This window comes from Labeo rohita, chromosome 4 (genome assembly GCF_022985175.1).
Source record: "Labeo rohita strain BAU-BD-2019 chromosome 4, IGBB_LRoh.1.0, whole genome shotgun sequence".
Taxonomy (NCBI): domain Eukaryota; kingdom Metazoa; phylum Chordata; class Actinopteri; order Cypriniformes; family Cyprinidae; genus Labeo; species Labeo rohita.
Genome location: NC_066872.1, coordinates 13,321,622 through 13,341,062, shown reverse-complemented (window position 1 = coordinate 13,341,062; position 19,441 = coordinate 13,321,622). Strand labels below are relative to the sequence as shown.

Sequence of the window (19,441 nt, the reverse complement as noted above, 5' to 3'; positions counted from 1 at the left end):
TCCATTGTCCTGCTTCCATTTTCTAAGTCGCTTTGGATAAAAGCATCTGCTAAATAAATAATGATAAACGTAAATGTCTGCTACTAGTTAAACAGCAGCTCTACTTTCTTCATTCACTTAGGTCAGAGAAGAACCGGTCTCTAAATGAGACTGAAAGATTTTTTTTTCTCCATTTGTGTCACCTGATGACATGAAATGTATTGATATAACTGCTTTGACTAAAACCATTGTATGAGAACAAAGCTTAAACTGAATTAAGCTGCACTATCATCTTCTGAAGAGCTGCTTTACAGCTGAATTACATCCTGCAACATCAAACTGGTATTGTACTGAATTGTATAAAGCACTAAAGAAATGAAGGTGACTTGACTTCTCTTATTTTGTGGTGTACTGTCATTTGTGTTTTTCTCTCTGTGATTTCCACTTTGGCTCCTTCCGTCTCTTTGACAGAAAGCTGATCAAAGAAGATAAGAAACATTTTTCAGAGTGCTGTCTGTGTCCTGCTGTCCTGCTGAAACTGTTGTGTATTCTTATGGTTGAGTTTATTTATTTATTTATTTATTTTTGGCATTGCTCTTTAATCTGAGGTAATGTCAATTAATCTACTGTAATAATGACACCAATGTGTAACTTCTAATATTCCAAGTTAGGGCAAACTTGTTTTTTGTTCCTTCATTTACAAGTTGTTAATATTTTCAACATAACTGATAAATTTGAATATGCTTGTTTTTACCATTTATGAAAACTGTAGGAAGGTGGCTGCCTTTTTAGTTGTGTTTTCACTGTCTGCTCCTGTTTTGTGGCCAGTTATGGAGTTAACCTCCTGGGGTCGGCTAATCCGCAGGCGGGAGCACGCACATATTTTCCAGATGTGAGCAAAAAGACCATGAATTGCTCCCTCAATTTTAATTGGACACATAAAAGTAATACATCGCCTGAATCTGTAGAAAGTTTACTTTTATTTGTGTATGCTCAACATATCAACAAATGTTAGTGGTTTTTGTAAATAAAGAAAATATACAGGGTGTCATTTCAGTCTTCTCAGTCTCCGTGAATATCAAGTTGAAATGCGTCACTAAAATGAAAGAAAACTCAGCGAATACATGACACAAACACCAGAGATATGTATATAGAAAGCTTGAAATGTTTTAAATGAAGTAAGTTTAATCGAAAACACATATTCTGTGTGTAAGTAATCTGTATGAAACCAACACCATGTCCCGTTTTTCCCGTCTGAGCTCATTACCACTAATTAGTTCACGCTCACACGCTGCTCGCGCTATTGTTATTACAAACATCCACGTGAGAGACGTGCGAAATGACCGCCCACATCACCTCGTAAACAAAGCAGCAACGTGTTTGTGTCGGATACTTTCATTTTTGCAAGAAAGCGCTGAGAGGAAAAAGCCTTGTATCTACTCTAGATGAGGATGCGCTGAGAGGAACAGGCTGAGCTTGTTTATCTCACAAACAGAACGTGAGCGCAGCTACAGCAGATGACGAGAGGATCTTATACAGTGTAAGTAATGTTTCTTATTGGCATTAGATAATGTGTTGTTGTGACATAAACTTGAACGCATTTACTAGTTGGACTTTTTCAAAACTATAATTCCTGACTAAAATGTGTGAAATCAAGTGCAACATTTTGAAATATCAACTTTTCAATTCATCTGTAAGGCGTCAGGAATGTTTTATGTTTCATAAACGAATTGACATTACAGTACGGTTAATGTTTAGACGATATAAAAGTAATGTATAAGAATGCTTAGACCAGTCTTTACTGTTGAATACTCAAAATACCAAAAACTGAAAAAAAAACTGAAAATATCTGCTCAAATGTGTACATAATGTGCTTAATAATAATTTAGTTTCTCAGATGTTGTTTTTATACTGTATAATAATAAATACAAAGCATGTGTGCATAAGATAGCTATAAAAATCACATGGGCAATATTAGTGATTGCTAATGTAACAATATTGCTCCAGGCCTATCAACATTGATTTATTCTTTTATTTATGTTAGTGACTAGATACCTATATGAATATTTTTTGGGATAGAAATTATAGAACTAATGTTTTTATTTAGCAAGGATGCTTTAAATTGCTCCTGATATTAACATGCTCACATATGTTTTTTTTGTTTTGCCTTAGTTGTTTGTGATCTGATACCTGCACAACAGATGAATCCTGCAAACTTTTCCTCTGAGAGCACTGTACCAACATCGTATCTTCAACTACACTCATTTTCTATTGGTAAACCAAGTTCCTTGACTACTGATGATGAGTTTTGCAAGCACTTAAATATCAGGTATGATTTACTTGTGCTACTTGTTGAACAGAATTCAAGAAACAGTTTTCAGGAATTACACACGATCTGTTCACATCTCTGTGGTTAGATCAGTGTGCTTAATAATGTGTTGTTGATCTTCATGATGTATGTTTATATTATACTGTGTTGTAAATAAAATACAGATAATCTAAAACCCCAATCTCTGAATCTTCTCACATTGTTTCTTACCTGACAGTCACAGTCTCATTGATGGGCCATTAGGGGAGGGCCTTTTGTCTCTCAGGTGTGAATCACTAAATATTCAATGGCCATTGTCACTCCCTTGCATATTCCCTTTCGATCACAAAACATGTCTTAGAAAATTTAAATAAGTATATTGTTTTTTTGTGAATGACTGAATGAGATGATTTTCACATCATTTTGTAGAAAAAACTCTAGCCTACCACATCCAGTTCTCAAAAGTCTTGTGAACAAGTGACTTAAAAAAATTAGATTTTCACTAACCACGCATAAATGTTGTTTTCTCAAACGCACAAACATGTACATTCATGTTGCTTACATATTATTGTAGCTCAGTTTGTGCTGATTACAGTGTAACCAGACTTTAGCCATTAATATGTTTTTAAGATACTGAAAAAAGCACAAATGTCAGGGCATGTCAAAACTTCTCCAGGGCCCCAAAACACCCTCAGACCCCAGAGGGTTAAACTTTTACTTTTACTCCTCAGACCAGTGCTTTATATTCCTTTATATTGTTGCATCCTATAGAAACTCCTAGACTCATATAGATATACAGAGACACTGAAAAGTTTAAACAATAAAACCCAAAAAATCCTTCTGCTTGACATACTTGAGTTTGTCCAGTGAGCAGTTTGGATCCTCCAGTTTTTCAGAGAGCAGCTTGACTCCTGAATCTCCTGGGTGATTGTAGCTCAGATTTAGCTCTCTCAGGTGTAAGGGGTTTGAACTTAGAGCTGAAGACAAATAACCACAGCCTTCCTCTGTCACCATACAGGCAGACAACCTACAAATACATACAACAACAGTCCACATCACATTAGTGTGTTTGTTGTTCCTTTTAATATTGAACTGATTGTGATCAGTAAAAACAACTGGTCACAAAAAAGATCATTTTGTGCTCATTTAGCATGATCAGGAAGAAACAAATATTCCCCCAAATCATTGGACATTATATATCTTGCATTTAAATGCAAAAGTAAAGTATTAGATCTCTCACACAAACAATAGTGGCACAATACTGTTCCTGAAAACTTATGTCAACAATGTAGTAAAAGAAAGAATATAAAGATAAGATTCAAATATCTAATACCTTATATATAAATATCTTTAAATATCTTAAAGATTTAATACAAAACTTCTTGTTCTAAAATTAAACAAGAAGCTGCTTGCAGATTCCCACAGTCACACTTGTAAACACAACACTGAAATCCACACTTAAAGATTTTAAGCCTGATTTTCCTCCCTAAGCAATCAGGGACGAATAGCCAGATTCAAGGCTTGTCGCAAATAACTTTTTGTCCAAAAACATCCTCAATTGTGTGGTGTCATTATGATTAATTCACTGCTCCTGATTATGTCAGATCAAACATATCCGATTTATGGAAGCCCCACCATGCAGTTCATGACTTAAAGGATCTGCTGCAAAAATATTGATGCCAGATACTACAGCACACCTTTAGGTGTCTAGTGGAGTTCATGCCTCAACCCTTCAGGACTGTTTTGGTAGTAAAAGGGGGACCAACACAATATTAGGAAGGTGGTCATAATGTTTGCCTGTTCGGTGTATATGTGATACGATCTGGGAAAATCCATGGGATGTCATGCTGGGACATTTTCAATAAATTCAAAAAATAGGTTGAATGTCTTTTTTTTTTTTTTTTTTTTTTTTTGCCAAAATTAGGCTTTCATTCAATTATTATTATATAACATCTTATCTATCACCTCTGAAAATATCTTGCAAAATGCACTTGTTTAGTGCAGAGAACTAGTGATCAGAAACAATCAGAAATGACTGTGTCTTTCTCTTGTGTTAAGAAAGCACTAGGAGGTGCACCACAACAGTTAACCTATCAAAATAAACCATGTAACCTATATAATAAAGGTGTATAAATGTACATTTCCCACCAGTCCTGTGTAAACTACAGCACAAACTGTTTATTTATTTATTTATTTATTTATTAATATCATGAGATGGCAGAGTTTTGAGTTTTAAGTAGCCGCTCACTTCAAACAATCTTGCTCATCTCAGTCTGCTCAATCTTGGTGATGTCAGTGACCTAAACAATGTTATAATGGACTATTTCACAGCCAGAGATACAGACAAATGTATGTGTATGTGTGTTTCCTGTTGTACATGAATTACAGTGAATTATTGATCTTGCCTTTCATTTACATCTGGAAGGAAATTTTATCTTCACTGCATTTTATCTACACTACATACTTGCTGTGCTAACATCATAGAGGAAACAAAAAGTGTGAGAAGGTTGAATCCATGCTTGACAAGCTCCTCTCATCATCTCCACAGGCCTCTTAAATGTCCACCTGAATGTTCTCAAACTTAAATTTTGAAAAAATGTTTGGACATTTACATGTAAAGAACAGAAGTTGACCTAGGAAGACTACAAATCTGCACTATTAAAAATCATAGCACAATATTTAAATAAGTATTTATAAGTATTGACACTCTTTTAAAGACTCTTCTAAAGACTTTGGATCTGTTCCCTAGTTTCGCTAAAGGAGAGGCCATAATGTCTTAGTTTAATAGGGTAACTCTGATTTTATTTAAAATGTGTCTCTACCTGCTACCTGTCCTTCCACCTCACTCTACACTTCTTCTCTGTCCATGTCTTCTTACAGTTTCTCCTCTTGCTCTTCTTACTACACCAATGTAGTAAGGATGTACTTTTTTTACATCCACATCTCTGATCATCTCTGGCTTTTTTATTTGGCTGCATTATCCAAAGGCATCACCTGGCAAACCATTAGAAGGCTTATTTAAAGGCAATGGTTGAGGTGGGGAGTTTTGTCAAACTATGGCACTGATACAGGGAATAGCTGTGCAAAATCAAAGACGGCGCTGTCTGCGGAGCCATAGTGTATATGTGTGCTGAAACTTTAGTCTCTGCTGCAATTCCACAATAAATAAATACATACATAAATATATAAATAAATGCATACATACACCAGTGTCCGTATTTATCAAGCATCAAAGAATTACTCTCAAGAACACTGCTAAGAATTGACTTAAGTGTAAAACAATTCTTGGCTCAAAACTGCGCTGAAAAGTTAGTTATCAAGCATCTTAGTCATAATTTAAGCGAAGTGTAGGACTAAATTTTAGGTGTCAGTCTTAGAAATGATTCACGACACTTTGCCGTGCCACAAACAGGATTTTGCATTATGAAATACACACGGACCAATCACTGAATAGATTTCCTTATTTAAGAATATTCTCAGATAAGTTCACTTTGAATGGCAAAATGGGAGTTTACATTCAACACACGTTTGACAATAAAGAATTTTCAAGAGAAGACATTATGACAACGAAACGAAGCGTCATCACATTTTAGGGGTGTGCCGATTTACAATATAATTGTGTATTGACGATTGAGATATTGCCTGTAGCTGATGCCTTTGACAACATCAAGACAATCATCATTTTTATTATTATTATTATCCGTCAAAAATATAGTCGCCTATCTTTACTGATGCAGTGCAGAGAGTCACTTCAGAAACTCACCGCTGGTGAGTGACCACAATCAGAGCTGTAAGATGTGCTGCAGACGTGTACAGTGTAAATAAAGGGTGAGAGATTTATTCATCATACAGTGTAGACAGCTTCACTGATTATAATGGGATTGTGTTTTAAAGAACATAATACTCACACCAGACAGAAGTCGGTTATGATGTTCTTTGGTAATGTAAATATCCTTTGGTCTTTTTAAATTACTGATGAAACGTAACCATTTCATTAACTGCTCATCATTAAACATAAAAAAAACATTCCTCCTCTCCTGAAAGATTTGTCTCTGATTTGTGCAAGATTTGTGCATGTCTCTGTCTCCACAGTGCCGTCACAAGCCAGATTTGGTGAACTGTTACTGCAAAACTCTACACACAAATTCCTACATTTCTCAGTGCTTACACCATTTGGTCATTTAGAAAGCACTAGCATTCAATATTGTTCACTCAAGTCTACAAAGTTTGAGCTCAATTAGCAAACGATTATCCAAATGGAAACACTAGGAGTCAAAATTTATCAAACACCAATCATGACCTTCAATGGAGATAAAAGGGCCAAAGTCAGCTTACAGTTTAGTGCATTTCTCAGATCAGAAATTAAATTCTCAAAACGACTTGTTCAACCTCCACATCATCTAGTCACTTGTGCACATCAAAATGTTTCTAATTTTTTTGAACAAGTTGTGTTTGCTTTGGTATGTTCATGCAGCTGATTATGCAACTGATTTGTCTGCGGTTTCCCACGTTATCAGTTCCTATTGTCATGTTGCTCAAAATGTATTATATGTGCATAGTTCTCTGTGATATAGTCTTACCTCTCAAAACATCAAGTCATTAGCTCATCGTATGTCATAAACTGTCAGGCATATTCTACACATTTCTATTAGACTTTTTGAAAATGTGCCATAAATTGTTCAAGTGAATATTGACTCTCACTAATGTCGAGACTACAGATCAACCAATGATAAAGCAGTTCTCTGAAACAGCTCAAAGGTACATCTCATGAACCTTCAACTGGAAAGCATATATAGACAGAGGACAACACAAGAGTTACAAATTCTGACAGTGGACTTTCTCATTTTAATTTTCACCTTTGCCCATATTTCTTTTTCTTTTCTATTTCACAATGACTTTGTAATATATTTGTATTTTTTTTTTTTTTTTGTCAGACCACTAGTAAAAGTGTAACTGTGAATCCTATCCAGTGTATTTCAATCAATATCCCGCATACAGTAATGTGTAATTTCAAAGAGGAAGAATAGGAGGTGAAAGAGGAAGAGGAGGAGATAAAGAAGGAGGACGACGACAACAACGTGGAAGAGAAATAGGAAGGGCAAGGGCAAGAAAACAAGCGGTCTCATATATTTGAATTGATGCGTGCCAGGGTTGGATCAGGCATGCAAGAGGATTTTACCGCCGCTGCCTGTCCAGGGCCAATTTAGTCTGTGATGTTAAGGAGGTTCGTTGGCCTGTCCCAGACCAAAGACAGGATGCTGAGGCAGAATAATTATTTTTGTTGTTGTTTGCTGTTCTGTGCTGTATGCTACACTACAATAAATTTTTTTTTGCAAGCAAAACTTATTACCAGTTATTCCTTATTACAAAAGAATGATACAAATATTACAGAAAAAAAGAGGATCAGTTAATGGACTTACAAGACTGTGGGATGCATTAAATGTTTGTAGGACTATTTGATATACTTTATGTAATATTTATTAATGATCAACTTATTTTGAATGCTGTCTACATCGCGCACAGACAACATTCGTGTAGACAGCATCGCATAATATTATAATTTAATATTGTATTAATTTATATAATAAATAATATAATAATTCCTTAATTTAAAATAAAATATTAATAAATCTATCTCTGATAATCCCGGGTTACTATGGTCACGCAGGTTTGTTTACGCATTAAACTTGTGGCCACGAGAAGCGCATGCCGTTTCCTCAACATAATAAGACGTGGCCACGAGAAATGGATGTCGTTCCCTCATCATAGCATCTCGTGGCCACAACATAAGGATGTCGTTACCTTGACAAAATGATCTCGTGGCCACGACATATGACGTTCCCACGAATTAATATCTCGTGGCCACAACATAATATCACGTTCCCACGAGTTGATATGTCGTAGCCATGACAAACTTAAGTGAACCGTAGGTGTCACACCCCTGTGGACTGTTTTGTTGGTTTCGCCCTTCTGTGCCCTTATTTGGTCTTTCCTGTTCCGTTTCTTGTTAAGTCGTTATTGGATAATTATCTTCACGTGTCTTTGTCTCGTTTGCTACCCTTTATAAGTTTGATTCAGCGCCTTGGTCCCTGTCTGATCTTAAAGTTATGCTAGAGTGTGTTCCCCTTCTGTTCCTGTTCTGTACCCTTGTTTGGATTTATTCATTAAAGCCTGTTTGTTATATTTCCTCGTCCTCGGCTCCTTTCTACACACAGCATGACATATGGGAGGTGATGAATTTTATATCTTTATCTTGCATTCTTGCATTCTTATCATGTAGTCAACAGGTTAAGGAAAAATATTAATATGCAATAGTACATTAATATAGCTGAAGAGACCAAAGCGTGATTTCCTAGCACATGTCTAGACGCCGTTACAGTGAATTCAATAGTGGTCAAATGATGAGATGGTATGGTGTGATGACTTGGTTTATTCACAAAAGAAAGAAGGTAATAAACAAGAAGTAATTAGTACACTGGTGTTATTCACAATATGAACCTGTAAGCATCAACTGAAACCTTACATCTGCTGGCATCTTCCACAGTTCCATTAGCTCATTACGTCATTTACTGGGGAGGCGATATTTAAACAATCTTTCGTGACAGTCTTTCACCAGCAGGTGTCACTATATTGAAATTAATAATGTCTCATACAGCAGCAAAATACTCTTTATAGTTATTTATTCAAACTGACTGATGAATTTATGGACACAGAATGGTTATTCTGAAGTAAATCTATTGTTAACAATGTTTACACAGTAGTTTACACCTTTACACGTTTTCCAGTTTGACACAGAACGAGCGATTACATGAGACATTTCAGTAAGATCTTATAAAATAGCCTAACTTTTGATGTTAATTCATGTTCATTTCATACTATAGTAGTAAAAACATCTATCATGGTAAAAAGCGTCAAAACCGTATTTATTGTTTGATTTTTGTTATGAATTTGCAATGATTTTGAAGCTGATACTTTGTTTATTACAAAGTAACAAAGCACGAAGCTTATTGCGATTACTGGACAGCAAGTGCAACACAAATAGGTGAATATGAAGTTCACGCATTAACAGAACACAGAATATTACGCAGAATGTAATGCATTACTGCCACACACGTTGTATTGTCCACTCAATTGTGTCATAATAACGAGATCTTATGTCATTTTAATGACATCTTTTCTTGTAATAACGAGATGTTCTCTAAAAACAACAATTATCTCATTACAACAACATTTTTTTTTCTAGTAATAACGACATATTATGTCATAAAAACAATATGTTTTTCCCGTTATAGAATATGATTACATTATGTGAGCAAACTAATTGATTTTCAGCGCTGCTGTCGACACAGTCCTGACATAAAGGAGGATCTGCAGGAGCGATAATAGAAATACAGTGTTTTAAATGTATTTTCATGCAATGGTTTTTATTGTAGCGGCATGTTTATTAGGATTAATAGAAAAGCATTTTATAAGGTTTTGTTGTTATTGTGAAAGTACACAAAATAAAGCAGACATTTATATTTCTTTCCTGTGTCATCAAAATGCAAGTGATGCCGCCAGCACCGCCGACCCGACAAGTGCAGTGTTGAGCTTTTCTATGAAATGTAAATTTGCAAGAAATATAGCCTATGCAACAGCCAAACAGCATGAAGAAACGTTATTGTGACTAATTTGCAGAACTGTACATGAGATGAACTCTTATTCTGTGTGATGGGACAGTAAAGCCAGGCAGAGATGAAAAGTGGAGTCAAAAAATCTAGCTTAATTTTCGTTTGTCCAACAATAACAATAATAGGCCTAAGAAGAAGAAGAGGAAGAATAGGCCATAATAATAATAATAATACACCATTTTGAATCCTAATAAACATGAATTTTCATTACATGAAAATACATTTAAAACAGTGTATTTCTATCCCTTTGTATTTAATCCCTCCTGCAGATCTTCATTTTTATGAGAAAAGATGTCGTTTTAACAAGATAATTATGTTGTTTTAACGACATAACATCTTGTTATTACGAGAAAAGATGTCGTTAAAACAACATAAGATCTCGTTATTATGACATAATTGAGTGGAAAAAAGCAAGGCAGCAATGCACCACCGTAGCATATACACTAAGATCTTGATAACAAGAAGCCATAGTATCAATTAATCAATTATTAATGAGAAATGTTAACGATATTGCCAATATCCACACAACTGACACGCCTCTGTTATTTTCAATCTCTCTCAATCTGCGTCTAAGCATGTGTGCCGTCAACGCGGCTGTTTGGCAGAGATGTTTGAAAATGTTTGAAAGTCTTTTTTTTTTTTTTACACAAAAAGTTGATGCGCATCGTGTCAGTTTAATATGTGAACATACAAAAGATGTGATCGCAGAACAATCAGGAAAAAGGCGTTACTTGAACATTTTTAAGTGTAAATAATATATAGTCGCCAGTGCCGACCTCAGCAAAAACTTCACTCGCAAATTAATATTTTTGTTCACGGTCTGGAGCCCTGTTATAGTGCACTTGTTTTTTTTTTTTTTTTTTTTTTTTTTGCACAGTACACATAAAAACAAATGCCATTAAAAGCATGTTTCAAAAAATAAATTGCTGGTTATGTATCTTAAGACTCATATCCAGATCAGCCTGGATCAGTTAACTGTGTTGCATCCTACTAAAAGTAGCCAAATTCTGTTAAAATATTTAGGCCATATTTACTATTTCAAATGTACATTTCAATTAGCCAGTGTCAAGTGCTACATCCAAACCAGAAGTGGCCTGCATGTTTTATGATGTATGGGGAATATTTGCCATGTCAAATGTGGGACAAGTTTGGCTTACATACTGATTAGCCAAAGCTGACTGTGCCATATATTTGCCAAAAGTGGCCCAAATTGTTATGAATTATTTGGGCAATATTTGTCATATGTGGGCCACTTTAGGCTCACAGCCACATTAGCCAGTGCTTACTGTACCATATATTTTCCAAAACTGGCCCAAATACATTTTAATATACCTGAACCATATTTGCTGAAACATATGTGGACCACATCTGGTTTATACCCTGATTAGCCTTTGTTGATTGTGCCATATTTTTTTTTGCCAAAGGTGGCCCACATCCGGATGCTATCTGGAAATGTTTTTGTCTCTTGTTCTGGCATTGCATTGAAAGCAGATTAAACATTTGTTGACAACATTCAGTGGCCATTTATTGTGGTAACATTTTGTTAATTATTTTATGGAAAACCAGTTACCTCAGTGTCTCCAGCTGACAGTTTAGACTCTTCAGTCCTTCAGAAAGAAGCATCACTCCAGAATCCTGCAGGTCATTGTTACTCAGATCCAGTTCTCTCAGGCCAGGGTTTGAGGATTTCAAAACTGATGACAAACTCTCACAAGACTGAGCAGTGAGATTACATATGGACAATCTGAACAAAAACAACTGTGGTTTATTCATTGATTTCTTTTTAAAAAATAAATAAATAATAAAGTATTTCAAACTCAAACCTCAACATTTCCATCTTAGAGTTTGGACTCTTCAGTCCTTCAGAAAGAAGTTTCATTCCAGAATCCTGCAGGTCATTGTTACTCAGATCCAGCTCTTTCAGGACAGAGTTTGAGGATTTCAAAACTGATGACAAACTCTCACAGGACTGAGCAGTGAGTTCACACCCACACAACCTATGAAGAGAACAAAACACACAGCCATATTAATGTGAATTTTTCAGATAGGTTATATAGTTTATAATCTGCATATTTGTACTGAATAACACTTTATAATAAGAATACAAGAACAAAGCACTTTTAAATAATTTCAAAACTATTATAGTTCATTAGTAGTTTATACAGTAACAGACTATACCATGGGCGTCGGAAGCAAAATAAACAAGTACATGCCATTTTCTGTAGTATGGTACACTTTTATTATGTATATTGCCTTTATCCAGTAACATGACAACACTACAAAAGACAGCTGTTAGAATGCGTTTTCAGTGGCGTAAGCGATAAAGCGATTTGATGCAAACGACCTGAGTTCGCCTGCTTTTTCACATCTCATTTTACATCGGAAAGGCATTTGTTTTTAATAAAAATAAAAATGAAGGAAACAATCTAAAAGTTTGAATAAAGTATCGAGTAGGCTTAGGTGTATCTGAGCAGCAGATACGCTCAGATGCTTTGTTTACTTTGCTGTGTTACAGAAGTGCAGCGTGCGCGAATATTCCCTAAACACACCTAGTATAGACAGCGATGCGGTCAGGACCATGGCATCCACTTCCTTTGAAATATGTTTGATGATTGCGCCTGATGCACCCACGCCCGCTCCGTCCACTCCTCCACCCCAGATGCTGCCTGTTCATATGGGTGAGCATAGAGCTTAATCTATTAGCGCATTCTTCATGTGGAATGGATTTGACTGATGGCACGCTAAAAGTGCGCAGACATATTCGCCGAATTAGAGATGGTAAAAGTGGGTTGGTCTGATATCACTGGTCTTCAAAAGTGGGTGGGTCCTGTCCCACCCGCGTTCAATGGTTCCGACGCCCATGGACTATATACAAATAGTGAGTTCATCATTGATTGGCACTGTAACTAACATGTTTAATTAACTCATGTAAAAAGTTTGATAATGTTTTGTTGACAATTTTTTCACCGCAGATTAGATTAGGTCACAGAAAATTTGAAAAAGTCATAAATTAAGTGCTTTAAACCAGGCTTTATTGGACATTTATTGCATTAATATTCAGTGTCCCTTAAAATGATTACAAATACATTAAGCACACATACACACATTGGGTTTCCATGTTTTTTAAGTATATATACCTTGCATAGAATACGGTATAATTTAAACTGTATATTGTGTCCCCACTAAGTCTAACTCCAAGCATACCCCAATCATAACTGATGTATTTTAACAACGTGATCTAATAAGTATTAGTATGCATTTCATACTGACAGCATTATGCTGTTTAATTTTTTAAGTGGTTATGTTTAACTTTGGGCATAGGCTTAACGTATATTGTACATTTTAAGAAACTCTGAATACTAACACAATTAATGACCAATAAAGGTTGGTTTTAAGCACTTAATTACATGTTTTCATATATCATGACCTAATCTAAGATGAGAACTATTTGCGGTTGCTTACAAAGCATTATGTAACTCTTTATACTTGAGCTAATTAAAGAATAAAAAAAACACTGTATAGTCTGTTAACCCTCTGGGGTCTGAGGGTGTTTTGGGGCCCTGGAAAAGTTTTGACATGCCCTGACATTTGTGCTTTTTTCAGTATCTTAAAAACATATTAATGGCTAAAGTCTGATTACATTCTAATCAGCACAAACTGGGCTACAATAATATGCAAGCAACATTAAAATACATGTTTGTGTTTTTGAGAAAACAACGTTTATGCGTGGTTTAAGTCACTGAAATAAGACCATGAAACACATACAGAACATTAGTCCACAAGACTTTTGAGAACTGGATGTGGTAGTCTAGAGTTTTTTCTACAAAATTATGTGAAAATCATCTCATTCACGCGTTTACAGAAAACAATATATTGATTTAAATTTTCTAAGACATGTTTTGTGACTGAAAGGGAATATGCGAGGGAGTGACAACGGCCATGAATATTTAGTGATCTACACCTGAGAGACAAAAGGCCCTCCTCTAATGGCCCATCAATGAGACTGTGACTGTCAGGCAGAAACAATGAGAGATTCAGAGAATGGAGTTTTAGACTATTTGTATTTTATTTACAACACAATTATCATGTAATTATCACAATTATCATCAATGTATTATCAAAACATACATAATGAAGGTCAAAAGCACATTATTGACTACACTGATCTAACCATAGAGACGTAAACAGACCTTGTGTCATTCCTGAAAACTGTTTTCTGGATTCTGTTCAACAAGTGAAACAAGTAAATTATACCTCATATTCAAGTGATTGCTGCTTCTTTCCATGGATTTAAGAAACAAAACTCATCATCAGTAGTCCAGGACATTGTCTTACAATAAAAAAACAGTGTAGTTGAACATTTGATGTTGGTATAGCACTCTTCATGTAGCCTTCATCTGTGGTGCAGGAATCAGATCACTAGACAAAAAAAAAAAAAAAAAAACATCTGTGAGCATGTTAATATCAGGAGCATCTGTAATATATACATATAGTATGATTTTGTAGTCATAGACTCACACATGCTTTATACTATCTTTAAAAATGGCATTTTATATCTGAGAAACTAATTATTATTGTTTAGCACGTTGAAGACCTATTCATGAACAAAGTATTAATTATAAACTAATATTATCCTATTGTTATACGATAAATAAATAAATAAATAAATAAATAAATATGAATTTATAATCATAAACACAAGCATGCTTTGTATGTAGTATACAATACAAAACCATTTCATGTCTGGGAAACTAATTTACTATTGTTAAGCACGTCATAAACATCTATTCATGAACAGAGTATATGACAGTAGTTTGGTCTAAACAATCTTAGACTCTATCATTCAGTGTTACAGTGTAAACACTATTACTTTTATATCGCGTCATTTTTATTTTATAGAACATTAAAAACATCCTGGCGTCGTCAAACATTTCGATGCAATGAAATGAAACATACTTCATAACGTTTCACTTTAAGGTAAGCAGGCTAATAAAAGAAAGACTTACTCTTTCGGTGGATCCCGCCGTGCGACGCATCACACTCTTCCTCTGAGGGAAATATAAATCTTTCTCCTCACAGCGGGTCTTCTTCAGTAACAAGACTCAAGTAGCAGAAATGAACAGTGAAGTGAAGTCTCCGGCTTTGTTGACGTTGATGTGGGCGGTTCGCCGCTTGCGCCTCCACGTGGCTGATTATAATAACAAACCGAAAGCAGCTCGTGGGCGTGATCAAATTAAAAATAATTAGGTCTGACGAGAAAGACTGGACATGGAGTTGGTTTCATACAAATTACTTTAACACATGATATTTGTTTTCGATAAGACTTACTCCATTTAAAAGTAGACATATCAGGCTTTCTATAGATATCTCTCGAATGTCTCTGTGTGGAGTATTCGCTGAGTTTTAATTCATTTTAGTGATGCATTTCTTAATGACGATCACAGACAACAACGCAGCAGACTGCATACCCTGTTTGTTTGCTTTATTTAACAAAACCACAGAGTGTTGTTGTTATTATGAGTGAACACAAATAAAAGTGAATTCCTTACAGATTCCATTGATGTATTGCTCTTATCTGTACGATCAAAAATGACGGAGAAATTGAAGTTCTTTTTGGCGTTATCAGAAAAACGGCCACAAACCGCGCCGGCGCGTTTTTCGACCCCAGAGGGTTAATGTCTATTAACAGTTTATAAACTATTGATTAACTGCAGTTTGCAAATAATTTGTAAATACTGTATTACTTTATGCTTATTATAAACTGTTACCACTTTATTCCTTAAAATGTCATTAGTAACTAAAGTCAAGAATTTCAAACTCAAACCTCAACATCTCCAGCTTAGAGTTTGGACTCTTCAGTCCATCATAAATCAGCTTCACTCCTGAATCTTGCAGGTGATTATTACTCAGCTCCAGCTCTGTCAGATGAGAGTCTGACAATTGTAGAGCCGAAGACAGAGTTTCACAGCATGTTTCATCAAAACCACAGCCATCAAATCTGCCAAAACAGAATGTTTAGCTAGAATATTTTCTGATGTTCAGCGTTTCTGCAATAACTTTTTGTACCCTTCATAATCGGGACAAGAAGAAACAAGATTTCACATAGTATTTTGACATTGAATTGTTTAGTGATGAGGAACAAAATGTTTAATTGAACAGCAGTCAGTGATATTACTCACAGGGCTTTTCTGCAGCATCTCACAGCTGGAATGAGTTTCTTGTAGTCTGCTGGTGATGACGTGAACCTCTTTGGGCTGAAATCATCCAGCACATTCTCTGACATGAACAGTACTGAGTTCAGCACTGTGCACATTGAAGATGAGAGTTCTCTTCCTGGATGTTTATCTGAACTGATGTAACTCTGGATTTCCTCATATAATGAATTATCTTTGAGCTCAAGTAAGCAGTAGAATAGGTTGACTGAAGCTTCATCTTTGATTTTCTTGATTTGTAATTGTTTAATGTGTGCAGTTGTTTGTCTGATGCTCTCTGTGGTGTCTTGAGTTTTTGTGATCAGGCCTTCAAGCAGGTTTTGATTGGACTCCAGTGAAATTCCCATCAGAAACCGTAGGAACAGGTCCAGATGTCCTCTCTTACTCTGTATTGCTTTATCAGTGGCACTCTTTGTTAACTCATGAAATTTGACTGTTTGACTTTTGCAGAAGAACTGATTTCGTGTGGCTGTACGTTGTGAATCTTCAAAGAAAAACTGAAGTTCTTGCATCTTTTTTTTTAGGTAACAGATGAACACATGCACTGCAGCGAGAAACTCTTGAACACTCAGATGCACAAAGCTGAAAACCTTTGTCTCATAAAGTCCATTTTCCTTCTTAAAGAGCTCAGCGATCATTCCTGTGAACTCAGTGTCTTTACCCATATTTATACCACATTTTTTCAGATCTTTCTCATAAAACACAATGTTTTCTTGCATCAGCTGTTCAAATGCTAGCTTGGCTAATTTCTTAATCGTTTTTCTATTTGAATGTAAAAGCTTTGTACGTTGTCTTTGTTTTTTTCCATCGTACTTCTGGTTCTTCATGTTCATCTGTATCAGCAAGAAGTGGATGTACATTTCAGTGAGTGTTGTGCTGATGTTCTGTGCATTGGTTTCAATGAGAATATGCTGAAATACTGTGGCTGCGATCCAGCAGAACACAGGAATGTGGCACATGATGTAGAGACTACGAGACGTCTTAATGTGTTTGATGATTCTGTTGGCCATAGTCTTATCTCTGATATTCTTTCTGAAGTACTGCTCCTTCTGTTGGTCAGTGAATCCTCGCACCTCAGTGAACAAACCTACACATCGACGAGGAATCTGATTAGCGGCTGCTGGTCGTGAGGTCACCCAGACCAGAGCTGATGGAAGCAGATTCCCTTTGACCAGATTTGTGAACAGCACATCTACAGATGATCTTTCCTCAACAGTGTTCAATGACCTACTGTTAAAATTCAGAGGCAGGCGACTCTCATCAAGTCCATCAAATATAAATGCAAGTTTAGATTCTGTATATAACTGTGATTTCTCAAGGTCCTTAAATTCAGGATAAAATTCCAGCAGAAACTCATGGAAACTGATCTCTCGGTCTTTAATCATGTTGATCTCTCTGAATGGAAACAGAAACACACAGTCTATGTCCTGACTGTTTTTTTCTTCTGCCCAGTCCAGGATGAATTTTTGCACAGAGACAGTTTTTCCAATGCCAGCAACTCCCTTGGTCAGCACAATCTTCTCCTCATTCTTTTTTTTCAGTTCATTAAATATATCTTCGCATTTGATTGGTTTGTCGTGTGATTTCTGGATCTTTATAGCATCATCAATCTTCAGAATCTCATGTTCCTGATTGACATCTTTCATATCTCCCTCTGTGATGAACAGTTCTGTGTAAACATCCTTAAGATCTGTGTCCTTTTCTATGTTGCCCTCGAAAATATATCTTGCTTTCTTCTTCATTTTGGTTTTGTGAGTTTTAAAGAAGTTTTGCAGCTCTATAAATAAAAACAAATAAATAAGATTAAAAAAAAAGAAAATCAAAAAACAGACAGATTAATTTCATACTGCTGGAAACAGCACTGTACATCCCTAACAACTTAGTTGCAGTATTACAGTTTTTTTTTTTTTTAATGTTTTTATGTTCTTTCCAGATGACTTTTTGGATTGATTCAGATCATCTTAACGTCATGGTTTCCACTAGGGATGCACGATATTATCGGACTGATATCGGAATCGGCCAATAATGACTTTAAATGTAAATATCGGCATCGGCCCGATATGAAAACTTATGCCGATATGTCTTGCCAATAAGATGAATATGTTAACTCACATGTGCTGAGGGTGTGCTAGGGATTAGATCATGTCAGCAGTGTGGCTCATTCTTGAAGCAAGGTTTTGACTGAATGAGGAGTAAACCACTGTTTTGGATCGCTGCATTTAAACTGAGAATGCACATACAGAATGATGCATAGCAATAGCACCTGCAGTGGCTATAGGAGAAAGCGCGCCGTTGTTCCATTCCGGATCATTTACTGTTGCATATACAGTCACTAGATTGCTAAATGCACATTTTAAATGATGTTATGGTGCTCTTTGTTGTATTTTGAAACACAATTGCTATGTTTGCAAATGACATGATCTGCATTTAAAATATTTTCTCCAGTGGCGCAACGGCAAAACACACTGTTGCTCATATGAAAAATTTTTACGTGAATATTATGACACAAGTGAGGTACAAAGCATTCTTTATAAGATAAATAATTGGTTAGCAGGCAAATGTTAGTAGCGACCAAGCTTTTGGATTCATGCCGTTCAAGCCCATACATTTAAAGCCATAAGCGGCTATGTGTCCTGTTTTCCCGGTTGGTCAAGAATTGCCACAAACTTAATAATATTTATAGCTTCTTTTCACAAATCATCACCGTCTCACCCTGTAACGCCAAGCCAGCAGAGGGAGCCCTCACCCTAGTACTGCCTGCACGCTCCCTCTGCTGCTTCTACTGTCACTTCCTGTTTGGGACTATTTAAAGACTGACCATGTGCTCCATACTTCGCGAAGTATTGCCAGTTTCACCTGCCTTACCAAGCGTTTGTATATACTCTGTCTGATTACCTGTTGCTGTCTCGCTTTGTCTCTGGATTTCGAGTTTACGGATTACCCTTGTCGGATTATTTTGCCTGATTGGACTGATTTAAAGGTTTGGACTCTTTGCCTGGTTTCTCACGCTTGCCTCACGGATTATCCCTTGGACTGTTGCATTCTCTGACTGCTTTATTTGGTTATTGACCCTCTGCCTGTTTTCACGTTTATGTTTGCTGCTGTTTTTAATAAACTTCCGCATATGGATTCAACTTCTGCCTCAGCGTCCACGTTATAGAATACTTCGCCTCCCAAAAATCCAGCGGCTGCTGGAACGACGAGTCAAAGTCAAAGCCTGCTCACATCATGTCCACCAAGCCAAAGCCTGTTCAAGTCATATCTGGGATTAT

At 36.0% G+C, this 19,441-nt stretch overlaps 1 protein-coding gene and 1 long non-coding RNA gene across 21 annotated transcripts in view; one reads left to right on the top strand and one right to left on the bottom strand.

Annotated features, from left to right (window-relative positions):
• The window catches only part of LOC127164348 (NACHT, LRR and PYD domains-containing protein 3), a 1,126,570-nt gene that overhangs the window by 809,508 nt on the left and 297,621 nt on the right, over positions 1-19,441 (bottom strand). For 6 of the 20 annotated variants that reach the window (XM_051108244.1, XM_051108243.1, XM_051108238.1 and 3 more), the window contains 5 exons: positions 16,137-17,946; positions 15,782-15,955; positions 11,781-11,954; positions 11,528-11,701; positions 3,141-3,314 (listed from right to left, as the gene is read on the bottom strand). The exons of 5 other annotated variants lie outside the window; for them this stretch is intronic. In XM_051108244.1, the coding sequence (XP_050964201.1) occupies positions 3,141-3,314; positions 11,528-11,701; positions 11,781-11,954; positions 15,782-15,955; positions 16,137-17,946 (2,506 nt within the window). The remainder of the gene's footprint in view (positions 1-3,140; positions 3,315-11,527; positions 11,702-11,780; positions 11,955-15,781; positions 15,956-16,136; positions 17,947-19,441) is intronic. 9 more of the 20 variants (XM_051108230.1, XM_051108231.1, XM_051108229.1 and 6 more) reach the window with 4 other exon arrangements.
• The window catches only part of LOC127164356 (uncharacterized), a 268,320-nt gene continuing 249,539 nt past the window's right edge, over positions 661-19,441 (top strand). Inside the window, exon 1 of the long non-coding RNA XR_007827629.1 lies at positions 661-755. This is a non-coding gene — a long non-coding RNA (uncharacterized LOC127164356). The remainder of the gene's footprint in view (positions 756-19,441) is intronic.